The 14130-nt window shown below is 38.3% G+C and overlaps 1 protein-coding gene across 8 annotated transcripts in view; it reads right to left on the bottom strand.

Annotated features, from left to right (window-relative positions):
• Positions 1-645: 645 nt before the first annotated feature.
• ate1 (arginyltransferase 1) overlaps positions 646-14130 on the bottom strand; it is a 93537-nt gene continuing 80052 nt past the window's right edge. For all 8 annotated transcript variants that reach the window (XM_039672277.2, XM_039672275.2, XM_089116764.1 and 5 more), the window contains one exon: positions 646-2212. In XM_039672277.2, the coding sequence (XP_039528211.1) occupies positions 2034-2212 (179 nt within the window). In that variant the 3' untranslated portion in view covers positions 646-2033. The remainder of the gene's footprint in view (positions 2213-14130) is intronic.

Here is a 14130-nt window from a genome sequence, read left to right as displayed (position 1 = left end):
CGCATACACAGCACAGAGACACTAAAACAGTGCGGCAGCGCCAACAGAGAACCGAGAGACTAGAAGAGAAAGATAAAACACAGTTACAAAGGCATGTAGACGACACACACCCACTGACGACACTGATGTGATTGTTTGACTTCCAGATTTAAGAGTGTACAGGATAGTCTACCTCATGTTTACAGCAAACACTTCTGAAGAAAACGTATCACTAGATTCCACAACGCTCACCAGGTTAAAGCCCCCGTGAAATCAAAATTAAACCTATTTACTTTGTTAGCGCATATTACTAGTCTTGTGGTGAACAATTAATCCGTGCAAGTAAATATATATTAAAAAATGTTTTACCTTGGTAATCTTTAATCAAGACCAGGTGCTTGGAAAAAAAAAAAACAAGCATTTTGAAATCATCACTGTTTTTGTCCAAAAAAAAAAAAAAAAAAAACCAAAAATTCAACAACATAAATTCTAAAAATGTGGGGAAAAAACAGATGCACTAAATTGAGGTGGATAATTTTTTAACACATAGTGTCAGCCATCTTTTTTTGGAAGCTAAGCTAGCCGGCTCTTGTTCTGTGGAGAAAGCTGAGTCGTAGGGGTTACCATCCTCTTTTTCCCGGACATGTCCGGCCGTCGATGCCCGGGATTCAGCTTTTGCTTTCTGCAGTCGCCATTCATTGTTTACATGCACAGCTTTTGTTTCAATCTAACTGAATTCATTCTGATTGGTGAATCTGAATGTAGTGTTTACATGAACGCTAAACAAGTGATCGGTTGATGTGCGTTTTAACATTGCTATGAAAATTCCCGCTCCTCCGTGAGAGATACGAGACCGGCGCGTTTCACAGGCGTCGCTCGGCTGTAATCACGCCACCGGCCTCGCGCCTTTCTCCCGCGGCCCTCACTCGTCCCGCTCGCCACAGTAAACATAATGAATGGCGACTGTAGAACGCAAAAGCCGAATCCCGGACATTTTGGACGATCTCGAAAACACATTTTCGGGCAGACTCATCGCGGAGACTCACTAGTAGCCTAGACTTGTTGTTTAACTACTGCGCTCTGTTACCGGTAGGCGTGGCCTCCTAGGGCAGTGAAGCAAGTGCATTCTGGGAGTTGTTGTCTTTCATCCACATAAGCCAAAAATACATTTTATGGCTTTTCTCAGACTAGAAAGCTCCAAATTCAAAAATATTTTCACATTTCTTCTACATAAATCACCCATTTTAAATACACATTCATCTTTCCAGAGGTGAGTATCCCTTTAAATACAAAAAAAGGTGTTTTGAGTCCCACAAATTTCAACAAATCGAGACCAAACCAGTTGTTATTTTATCATTTTTTTATTTTACTTGAAACAAAACAATAAAAGCACTCGAGTTATTACTTCAACTGAAAGACAAAGTGAGAAAAGAAAAAATGAATGGATTCAACTATCCAAGTCGTGTGCAGTATAATTTTCATTGTGTTATAGCACTTAATTTGAATGGTATTAGTAGCTTTAGAAGAATATAAATATCAGGGACATTAAACACTTTGGGAAAGCAGTGATTATGTCACAAAAGGCCAAAAGTTTCAGGGCAACCGCAGTCTAGAAATACCATCCAGACACGACATATACAGTATTCAGAATTAGGGCGGCACATCATATCATATTATCTATAGCTAGTTAAGATGTGCTCAGTGAGTTGTAAATGAGTAATACTCTGGGATACATAACACGTGTGCCTGGTCGTTGCGTGTTGAATGTGCGCAAGTGGGATTATTGCAAAGCGCTGCTGGCGAGATAATATAAAAGTAGAGTTCATCGAGATTACGAAAGACGGGGTGAGTGAAGCAATCCACGGCAGTACAAAAAAAGAAAGCAAACAGCACACACAGATGGGGAAAATACTTCTGGAGGAGGAAGACGACAAAAACAAAGAAAAGCAGACAAATATACAATCAGGGAGACAATAAACAGACAGACCTACAAACACTTACATGTTTTGAAAGACAGAGAGACAGATGTTTGTAAGGTACTGTATAAAGGGGCTCTAAGCTCTGTAAAGCAGAATTCTCTCTGCACACGACTGGCCCACCAGACTAGCGTATTGCTCCACTTCTTTCTCGTCGTTCGAACCCTTCCGCTTACGGGCGTAGGCCGCATAGGGCATCACTGTCCTCCTGTGGAGCACTAACGCCCGGCCCAGGTCCTTCAGCGCAGAAGCATCACCTACAGAAGGACAAATAAACAGGAGGATCATTACAAATTAGCAACTACCCAAAACACCCTTACAACCATGTCGCATCACACAGGTAAGCATCCGTATGACCTTAAAGGGGTGGTATAAAGCGCTTTTCACAAGATGTAAAATAAGTCTTTGATGTCACTAGAGTGTGTGTGTGAAGTTTTAGCTCAAAATACCCCACATATATTTTTATATAGCATGTTAAATTTGCCACTTTTTGAGGGTGAGCACTGTTTTTGTCTGTCCCTTTAAATGCAAATGAGCTGCTGCTCCCGGCACAGGGGGCGGAGCTTCAAAAGCTCCAAGAGCTCGTGTCCTTTTCCCTCACACACCGCTGCACTGAAAAAATGTTCAAACCGTCAATGTTCAATGTTCAAAACGATGGAGAGACTCATGAAGTAGTGACAACATTTCTGAATGGTTAGTTGGTGAATTTACGTAGCTTTTGTGTAGTTATATTCTAGTCATTGATTAGCATATTCTGTCTTGATAATCTATAAATCGTGTTCCGGGGGCGGGGTTTATGTCAATTTTAAGGTTGGTGATGTCACTAACCCGGAAGGAAGCTTTTGTAGTCCCTACCAGCCAAGCGTTTTCTTTAAAAGCAAATATCTCCCTTTGCTTTGAACTTTGAGCGTCGTTACTTTGCAGATCAAACGGCAACATTGCAAACACAAACTAAAATTAGAAAAGTGAAATCATATTCAACCACCCCTTTAACTTTTGAACGGGCAAACACCAAGCACATTTTCACTTTTGCCTAAAAATATTGGCTAGGTAAGCAGCTCACCAAGACTTTGTGTACACTACACTACTTCAATTTTACATTCGTGACTGAAACAACGTGTAGTTAAGTCACTGGGTGGAGGGATACACATCAGTGCACAAAGTCTTAACTCACCCTCAAAGGGTTCAAACGAGGGTCAGGTGCAGATTCCAACTAACAATTACCTAGGTATGATGATGAACAAGGATCTTTCCACCCTTAGGCAACAACACCAGGTCAGCTAGGGTTACTACAGCTTGACCTCAATCGTCACAAACATAAGAGCAGAATCGTTCCAGAACCAGCAACTCAGAGCAGCCAGAGACGTGTAACAATGACTCCTTCAGTGAAGGAACAGCTTGGTCGGTTCTCATTTGTTTATAGGACTTCACTCCACTCCGGCAAGCCAAAATTCAGACACACATTGCGTATTCAGTCATGAAGCCAACACCTTCCCCCATGAGCTGTTAAAACAAGAATTGCTGCAAAAAAAAGAATGCAGTCATTTGTAGGAGCCCGAAAATGGCCCTCCAAGGCAGCGGGAGGTCAAAAAGGGGAGAATGAACTTTCTAGGCCAGGCTGACTAACCCAATTGAAGAATTACAACGTCAACTCAACGACATTTTTAAGTTTTGAATGTTGCAATCATAGATGCAAAGAATTTAGATATACAAATCTATACAACGGTCATATTAATTATGAATGAGAGAAAGTGCAACGCACAATATGGTGGAGTAAGCCCCGCCTTCTAAATAAAAGAGCCAATTGATAGTCAATGGGCTCTATGCACGGCGGTATTTCCGGTGAAGCATTAGGGATGCTCGATAACTTCCGCCGATCATAGAGTCCAATGCAATAGCGAGAATTTATATTGAATTTCATACTCCATGGTTATACTAATGAAACGTTAGTCACAAAAACAGATAAAACAGACACCCCTCGTTGTGTTTATGCTCCTTTTTAAAATTATATCAAATAAACATAACTGTATATAAAATTACATCTAAACGTATGTACGTTTCGTTTCAAAGACGGGAGGACAGTAAATATTGAAGACTGTGCCATAATCCCGTTTTCTCCGGTTTTCCTCCGCTTTAATCTACACAACCGGAAATAGACGAGCATCCTTACGTCAAATGCGGAACTTATGCGTGCATATAGCCCATTAGCTGGTGTTAGAAGCTCCGCTGGCCTTGCCTGAAAAATAAGCTTTTTTAATGCCACGTGAGCAAAAGAAACGACATTTATGAGACAGTTATTGTCAGACTTTGGTGAATTCAAATATGAAAATTTAATAAGTTTGGAGAATTTGTGTTTCCCCCATGTGTAGTGCCATATATTTATACAGTGTATAAAGGCAGAAAGTGCTGAGAAAATAACAGAATATTGCAAATGTGCTTTGCCATAACAAACAGTGACAGAAATATACAAACTATAGGCCACTAGCCTTAAACAGAACTGGAGAAACAGAAGAGAAAATAAACACAGGGATATGCAAAACTCCAGGCCAACAGTGACAGATGAGTAACAATATATCGCTCTAGCGATTTTTTTAGTGAAAGTTATGATTGTTATTAACAGATCTGACACCAGCTCATGGCTCTCGCTCTGTGAAGCGCCTCATCTGGAAGCCAGCTGACAGAGATTTCATGGGGGATGCTGGGTAATGTAAATTAGTCCTCATCATTTCACACACACAGGGGGTTTAATTTACACCGTTTCCCTGTATTATGTCCAGTAGAACCCATCCGCCACACAGGCACTGCTCAAACTTGGCTTGAGTTTTGTGGGAGATTGAGGGGTATGAGAAAAGAGAAGTGAACGAGAAATGAAATATAAAACTTGAGCACAACTACAGTGCCCACACTGTTCTCTCATGCTGATTAAAAGAGAGAGAACGCTGATGAAAGACCTGCATATGTTGTGTTATTGATGCTGGTGTTCTTCCAGATCATTTGTCCAGCACCAGAGCACCACTAACCAACATAAACCAGCATGAAAATAGTCAATTGCACCCTTGGCAAAGATCTTCTTTTAAGCAGTGAAATTGGAGAACAAAATCAAATAAAACGACTTGGATTAGAAGCACTCTGTACTTTTGGTATACAATGATCCCAGAAAGTATTTGAACACTTAAAAAACACCTAAAAAAACTAATATTCTTTATATATATATATATATATATATATATATATATATATATATATATATATATATATATATATGTCATCTGCAAACAAAACGTGTCTCAATCACAAAGAGTCAGAATATTTGAACAGTACATCATTGAAAAATCTTTCTTTCAAATAAATGAAATAATATTTTAATATATAATATTTTGTTGTCTGATGCAATGAAACTCAGACCTTTTTAAATTTCAAAATACATGTTGAGGTCTCTGTAGCTGAAGAGGCCTTACAAATGTATGAATACCTATATGTTCTGTATCTTTAGAGAAAGATGCTAGCTACTCCAGACTGTAAGACGATAGATGTGTGGAGACAGATAAAGCAGGATAAATCAAGTGCAAGGAAGGCAGACGGCAAAAGAAAAAAAATGGAGGGAGGAAAAAGAGAGGTAGCTGGCAGTCCATCATACTACATCCAATAAATTATGATAAATGAAGAGTAGACGAGACCCGTGAACAGCAAGTTCTGGACGTTCTCTCATAACCGTATGAAGTCCCTGCCTACACCCCCAAACCAAACACTGAGAGCTTTATTATTTCCACTCAAAAGGAAGAAAAAACATTCCCTGGAAAACCCCTTCAGGCGCTCAATACTCGGTTTCTGTCCCAGTGAGGTACTGCAACTGCCCTGTTAAAGGAAAATTAAAGCTACTTTATACTTTTATACTGCATACCTTTATTTATTCAACTAGTGGCACTTTTCTTATCTTGCTTGCAAACTGTAGTTGCTTGAATAAAATAAGCTTTTAAGTTCAAGTCAAAATTCGAAATCAGCACAAATGTGATTTCTTGAATACAGAACTAAGAGCCGTGGTCCTCCGGGGTAAACAGGTTGCGTAATAGATTAGCATTTTAAAGAGACAACCCAAGTGAATGTGTCTAAAGTGTGGTAGAGTGTATGCTCATGCAACACAAGTGGGCATAATTTACAGTGGAAAAAAAAAAATGCAGAGGTACCCAGTGGGTGAGGTCATATATACTAAATGGGACCTAGCATAACCCCTCAGGTCCTACTCGCCCCACTCTGTGCATGCCTCGACTCTGGGTTGCTGGCACAGGAGGCGGGGGCGCTAAAAATACGCTAAAGACTGCTGTCGCAAGTCGGCTCTTGAGATCAGGGGAGTGAGGTTTACCTGCATAGTTCTCACTTACACTAGCTATGAATCTACAGCAAAATAATCTGTATTTAACACAATTTCATGAGATTAGGTAGTGCTGGGCGGTTTGACCAAAAATTTATATCACAGTTTTTTTTTTTTTTTCAGAATTAAGCCGGTTTTCCGGTGCATAATCAGGTGTTCGAAGCATTTTCTACTGGTTGAGAGAGGAATTACATCAATAAATTGACTTAGGATGGTCTTTTTTTATTGTCATTAGTTAATATTGTAGAATAGAATAGCACCAAGTATAACCTAAAATTGTTATTTCTTAACATTCTAATAACATTCTTATAACCAAGCAAGAATGTTAATACAATGACTAAAAAAAATGGACGTTTTGAATGTTCCTAGAACATTTAGGAATACCATAATTATCAGGGACGTGCACAGACATTTTGAGGGGCAGGGGCTCAAGTGTTAAAAAGGGCACTTCTCATATTTTTAAAAAAAATTTATTTTACTTTTTTTAAACAAAAAAGTATATATATATTAACACAACTCTAATATTTTTAAAAAAATATTTAAAAAGTTAATTAATTTTATCTTCCTCAAACTCATACAATTGTTTAATTTTAAAAAGATGTCTACAAAACAATCAGTTCACACAGAAATCATGGTCTCCTTCATAGGTTTATAGAGCAGCAAAGGAAACCATGCCACAGTGTGTCAATCAAGTACATATTTGATACACCTGATGGTGACATGGACTTCACATTTGAGGGAGAACTGTATCATCATCAAATAAAACCTTCAAAATCCACATTTCAAGTTTGTTTCTGTTTGCATCTGCAGATTTCTTCTAAATTCACCAATTTAGATTTCTAAACTTCAAGTGAAAGACTATTGATGTAGCTATGCAAGTCATTAACTTTAATAATAAGAATTTTAGGCCATATAAATTCATAAAAACGTCCGGATTTTCCATACAAGGCCATAAAATTACATTTAGCCACGTCTTAAATTGATATGCTCATTCATTCATTATCACTATACAATTTTTCGCGCTAAAACGATATCAAGTTTGAGTCAAAATCGTCAATACTCGATATCAATATAGAGTTCGATAAAGTTTATGTGGCAAAACAAAAGCACAACGAAACTCATTTGAAGCGCGCGCCTCACGGACTATTTATCCGCTCGGCTTAAAGTCCAAACGGCAGCGCGAGCTCACTAGAGGTGACGCGTTTACTCTGATCGGCGCTTCAGATATTTAGATACACTATGCATTAAATATGTTTGTTTGACAGGGAAACTGTGCGCAAATAGTAATATGTATTTTCTTAAAATATAAAATAAAAAAGCACCCCAGAAAAAAGGGCACTTTCTCTCCAGGAATAAAAAGGGCAGGTGCTCAAGCCCCCTTTGATGTCTATGTGTGCACGTACCTGATAATTATAACTTAATGGGAACGTTATGAAAACGTTCTTATAACCTAAAATTGATAGCTGGGGAAGAGGAGAGATTCGCGATTGCACTGAACACGTTTTAAGGGCAGGATTCGCTGATCGAGCCCAAAGAAAATAAACCTATTCTTACAAGAGCAGCGTGTATCTGAGAGCGTAATCGCGCTTGTGCATTATATTAATTTCCTTTCGCGCTACAATAGTGCGCTCTCGACATTTGACAGGAAAATAACGCCATAGTTCTTCAGCATCCACCTTCCCTGTAACGTAACACCAGAGCACTGCTGTTTGGTTCACCCTCGCCTCACCGTCGCTGATTAGAAGTGCGACAGTGTAAAGGGTCCGTCTGAAACAGTGTCGGGGGCGCAGCGTCAAATACATCGGTATGGCGGCGGTATATATTAAAAATGAACATCGTAATCAAAAAATATACACCTGTTTTTGGTAAGAACCGGTATACCGCCCAGCACTAAGATTAGGTATTGAAATATAAGACAGAGAACACAAATTTCTATATTGTTGTCTTCACTGGCTGCATACAAAAACAAACATACAACACGACAGAAGCAGTCTGATAGCAGTCTGACAGTCCGATAGTTTTGATGAATGTATATGTAAACAATGTGGTTCTGTACATTTTTTGACATTTAGCAAAGACAAAAGAAAATGAAAACGGTGTCGAGATATCAAACAGCAATAAACAGTTCAGAATGAAAGCTTTTGGCTGCTTAATTAAGCACATGAATAACACTGCACAGAGCCGTCACGACAGTTGGGCTCTATTCAGTCAGACAATCCAAACATCCGCTGTGTATATAAACACTCCTTCCCCCGACCCATTCTTACTCCATTCATCCATCCTTTGACTCGATTAACACTCCTGTCAAGCGGCATCAGACTTTCTCAATCAGCCGCACCAGAGGTTCACTGACACGCTGCTTTAGGGCCAGATCTATCCCGGGGTCAGGGGTCAAAGGTGATAGATCGGACTTTCTCTGGAATGAGAGTCGGGCTGACACCCCGGCACGCTCCTCGAAGGGAAAGAGGTCTGGAGCAACTGCAGAAGTTTCCTACAGAACTATGTTTTTGGAAAATAGGCTACTTAAACTAGTTATGTGTAAACTTTTCTGTGCGCGTGTACTGTATCTTTAAGTATACTATACTTCATTATATAAAAATCCTCTCAATCTGTGAGTAACATTAATTCAGTAACCGCTCTGACAGATTCAGCAAATAATTCGTTGGACTATAGCTTTGTGTGTTGGCTTGGCAGTGATAAAAAATTGCATTTACTTCAGACCTCAAACTCACAGATCACATGATTTAGTTTATTTTGCAATGGCGCCGAAGATTTATAGACAATCAGACCTAAAGATCAAATTTGCGAAACAAATTTGTTGAATGAATCAGTGTAAACAAGCCAGAAACCCGAACATTTTCACAACAATTTTGTGGCGCTCAACTCTACTGTAAATACTTGAATCCTCACTGAGGAGAAGCTCATGAGGTCAGCTTGGTACTTGGTAAAAACAGAGAATTAAAACGAATAAGATCTCCGTCCACACCAGCGTTTTATCTGTGATCTCCGATCTCTGTCCACATTAAGACGACTGAAAAAGTGGATCATGTGAGCATTCACCAACACTGGGCATGCGCGTGCCGGTGTAAACAGGAAACGGATTGACTATTCCTCAGACGGGTCCGGGGACGGGTCGTGTGATAGGTGGCTGACGAATCAGGGAAGGATACGTCATGACTGATGACACCCAATCATATAGCCGAGCGTGAGCCTCTGCGTCATCGTTTCTAAACTTCTCCATTTTGTCCCGTCTTCACTAAAACGCTAGCCTGACATCGTCATACTCATATTCTAGTGAGAATATGAGTCTGAAACCACTCCGTAGGGCTTTGATTATGAGGCGTGTCTTAACCGAACTAGGAAAAAAAAAACCTCTGCACTCAATTGGATAGTCGGTACACCAACAACCAATCAGAGCAACGCAGTAAGTCAACTTCTTTGCATAGCACAGTTTTCAACTACAGAACTTACTTATTTTAGAAGTTAAATAACGAGTGTTGCTTCTTTTACTTACTTTTCCATGAGTGCGACCAAATGAGAAAGCACAACGACCACAAACTCTTAGAAGAAATGGTTCCATCCCCCGCTTCATATATGGAACTCCAAAATCGTTCTATATAGAACCATTTTTTTGGTAAAAGGTTCTATTGGCCAAGTATGAAACCCCAAGGTTCTATATAGTAGAACCCAGAGGAACCCTTTTTTTTAAGAGTGTATAGAACCTTTTAGGGATTCCAAATACGTAGCGCTGATAGAACCTTTTAAGGTTCTATATAGAACCTTTTCTTCTAAGAGTCCAGGCTTTTCATTACGTCCCATCTTCTTAGCGACCGTCAGAGCCAGCTGATAAATTACACTTTTGCCGAATCATGTAGGAAGGACGCCAAAAATATCGTTCCGATCAACAAATGCCTTGATTGCAGTTCTCTGTCTATTAAAATTAATGCGCTGTCAATTTATTTCACAACAGTCGCCACAGCAGAATCTATACATCTCAAATCTCCAGCTGCAATCATCTCAGGGAAATCAGTTAAGCGCTCTTTGATAACGTGATGATTATGTCCTTGCAGATCATCTGTCCATCATCATATAAAGCCCGCCTTGGCAATTTGATTGGCCCGAACGTTTCTTGTCTGATCATAATTACTCCTCAGTAAATCGAGTACAGACCGAACTTCCCGACCAAAAAATGTTGTAGGCGGAGTTCGGGCTGGCATCCCGGCTACTAAAACGCCCTCCAGAGATTCAAAACCCAAAACGGAGCTGCAGCGTTTCTAAACTTCTCTGTTTTAGGTCTTCGTTTTTTTTCGGTTTTTTTTTCGTTTTAGTCTGTACAGGAGGTGCAAACGAACGCAGTAGTGTGGACAGGGCCTTACAGCCAGATTTATCTCATCAGAATTGAAGAGTTCAACAGTATGAGAGTAAACGCGCTCCACAAACACCTCGACTCAGTGCTATGACTCTGTAGTGTCTGGCAGAATGTTTTTGTTTCAACTCTGAACTCACACACCTAATTTAATCAATCAATCAAGGCCTGTTAGTTCAGTACAAATATACATTATGTCTGTCAGATAGGTCACCAGTCCTAGAAACACATATAACTACGAGAATAACTAGTCTGAACTGCAAAACATGTGTTTTTTTTGGGTCAGACTCATACTACTTTGTGCAGATGACAATAAAAAATTTAAGTAACAGTTGACCGGAAAATGCAAATTGATTTAAAATGTTTTGGGGAAAAAAAGAGGAAAGAATTTAAAACAAATCGGTTTTAAAGACTTTTTAAATAAAGTAATTTAGAATCATTGTTATTGTTATGAGACACAAGAAACGATGTTTAATGCCAATGACATCAAACTTGAGCAATGTGGCAAAGTTTGAAAATGCTCATGCACAAATGACATTTGAATAAAAATAAAATATTACTTAATTTCACATCATCATCTAAACCTGTTTCCACAACAGAAAGTAAATGTGACTTGACAATGAAAGATTCTTTCTTTTGTGGAACATAAAAAGATATTGTGAAGACCAAGCAACACTGGAACCAAATCTCTTCCATTGTATGTCCAAAAAAACCCCAAAACATTTACTAAAATATCTTCTTTTTATATCTAGAGAAGAATGTATATATATATATATATATATATATATATATATATATATATATATATATATATATATATATATATACTGTATATATATATATATATGTTTGGAACAACATGAGATGAGTAAATGATGGACGAATGAGCTTAACCTTAGCACAATTTCATAATTCCAAATAAACTATTATTAAAAGCATCAAATTTCTCTCAGTTTTCGAAAGAGGGCATGTAGTTTATAAACGCAGACGTTTCTAGATTAGTTTCCTAATGTGGCTTTCATATCGACCTTAAACGGTAACCAACCGTCAGACCGCTGGCCTTGAGCTCTGCTGAGAAACAGGCCTGAAATAGTTGGTCTGTCAGGCCAAGAACAACAGGTCATGTAGGACTGGAGGCACCACAAGAACGATTTAAAAACACTGGAGGAAAAGAAGGCCCGTGTCTGGTTGCCAGTCAGCACGGAGGTAGGTCAAACAAGACCAAGGGCCTCCCAAGCTATGCAATCAAATCCAGTACCAAATGTGTGGGAAGCTATAAGGACTGCGATGAGGTCATACTTATTGGCATCATTCAAAAAACATTCAAATAATTTTCCATAACTACTGTATATAATTTATAGGCTTGACAATATAATTTTTGCATTTTTGATTTAGAAAACGGTCATCCTAACGTGTCCTAATCAGGCAAATGGTCACCTTTTGAAAGTAACATGACAATCCAAATAAAGATTATATCAATTGACCTATGGCTAAAATCCTGATTCATCCAGTGATGTAACAAGTGAAGTCTTTATAGGAATATAGGTCATCAAATCATTCATTCAAACTGACTTAAAAAAAAAAATCTAATTGATTAATATCTTTTAAAAGCCTGTAGCAACTAACATTTTTTTTCAGAATTACGTTATTTTGTTTAGTTGTCCATTCAGAATCGTGATCTCTATTAAAAAAAAAAAAATTCTCAATTTATCAAGAATCGTGGAGCTCTACTTCGTATTAAATATCATGTCCAAAAGGAAACGGTATCACTCACTTATATGACAATCCCATGAGGATCATAGAGTTTTTACACCCTCTTCATCAGCGTCTTCAGAGGTGAGTTCAAACGCCACACATTGCTGAGGATCCGCTGTCCGTGAATGTAATCTCTCCTTGACCTTTACCTCAACCCTTACTCCATTTAAACATCCAAACGCTCAACTATAACTTAAATATTTACACACAAGTGAAGTACAGGCCCACTTACACTTGCCCCAGTGTGTTTACAGGGCCGACAGGGTTGAATATGAAGACAAATTAACCTGATGAAGGAGAGTGTGTTAACTGCCATGATCCGATGGGTGAGATCAATTTCTGAAAGTGCTGCTATTGTTTCTTACAGGGAAAAATTCACCCATAAATGAAAAATCACGTTGCTCCAAACCCCCAGTTATTATTATTATTTTTTAAATAATTCTTCACATTTGACATGTAACATAGCTTATAATGACCAGTGACTGCAGAGCTGCGACAAGTATGAACAATGTGTTAAAAGTAATTCAAAACTTTTGGGTTCAAAAGTTGTCGTTTTTTTTGTTTTTTTTTTTGCATCCTATGTGAATATTTAGGATTAAATTGATCCAAAATTCCAGATATTTTAAATTGTAAAAAAAAAAAATGTTTTTTTCCTCTTGCTTTCAAATAATCCTCAAAAAACTGCATCATAACCTCTAAAAAAATATTTCCATATATTTCCACATTGATGATAATAATAATAAAAGTTTCCTGAGCAGCAAATTTGAAACTGAAGACTGTAGAAATGATGCTGAAAATTTAGCTTTGTCACCACAGGTATACATTTTTTTCAATAAAACTTTAAATTGTAATAATATTTCACAATATTACAGTTTTTACTGTATATTTGATCAAATAAATGCAGCCCTGGGTGAAAATAAGAGATTTCTTTCACATTAAAAAAAAAATCTTACTAACCCCAAAAATGAACGGTAGTGTATACGTTATTTTTTTTTTTGAATTTTTTGTCTTGTTTTGTAGAAATAACAGCATACAGGTTTGGAATGATATGAGGGTAAGTAAATAATGACAGCAGTGTCATTTTTGGGTGAACGTCTGACATTAAACCCACATGAGGGTATGGTCGGATAAAGATCACGACGAGAGGGAAAAATAAATGCACCGTTGTCTGTCCGGGGTGGACGTGTCTCTGGTATCCTAAAGCAATCCTTCCTTTATCTGCCTGTATCACCCAACATTAAATATGAATTCACAATGTTGACAGAATAACAGATACGCCTCTATAAACCATGTTCTTTAAAGAGCGAAAAGCTATCTTTGCGCGTCACTGCTGTGGGCTCGAGTGGCACCTCCTGATTTAACTGGGCCGTATAAACAACGGAGACTCAATGCGCCTCTCAAATTACATAAGCACTACATAGAAGCACATCAGCAATCTGTTCTCTCTGCTACAAGTGGGACACACTTTCAAATGTAATAACACTGTTTGTCAAAAACAGGTTTCGCACAACATTTCCTGGTAGTGGAGTTGTGCTGCAAGAACTACGTTGATAGGTGAATAATCAAATTACACAAAATATTTATCAAACAAAGCAGTTACACAAAGACGTTCTGTTGGGAAAGATTCCATATGAATGAAGAATAGGAACTAAACATGCTATATACGTCATCTTACTTAACCCATT

The sequence above is a fragment of the Pimephales promelas genome, chromosome 11, assembly GCF_988280905.1.
Source record: "Pimephales promelas chromosome 11, fPimPro1.hap1.1, whole genome shotgun sequence".
In the NCBI taxonomy this organism is placed as follows: domain Eukaryota; kingdom Metazoa; phylum Chordata; class Actinopteri; order Cypriniformes; family Leuciscidae; genus Pimephales; species Pimephales promelas.
The sequence above is the reverse complement of the archived record's forward strand: the minus strand, read 5'-3'. Positions and strand labels throughout refer to the sequence as shown.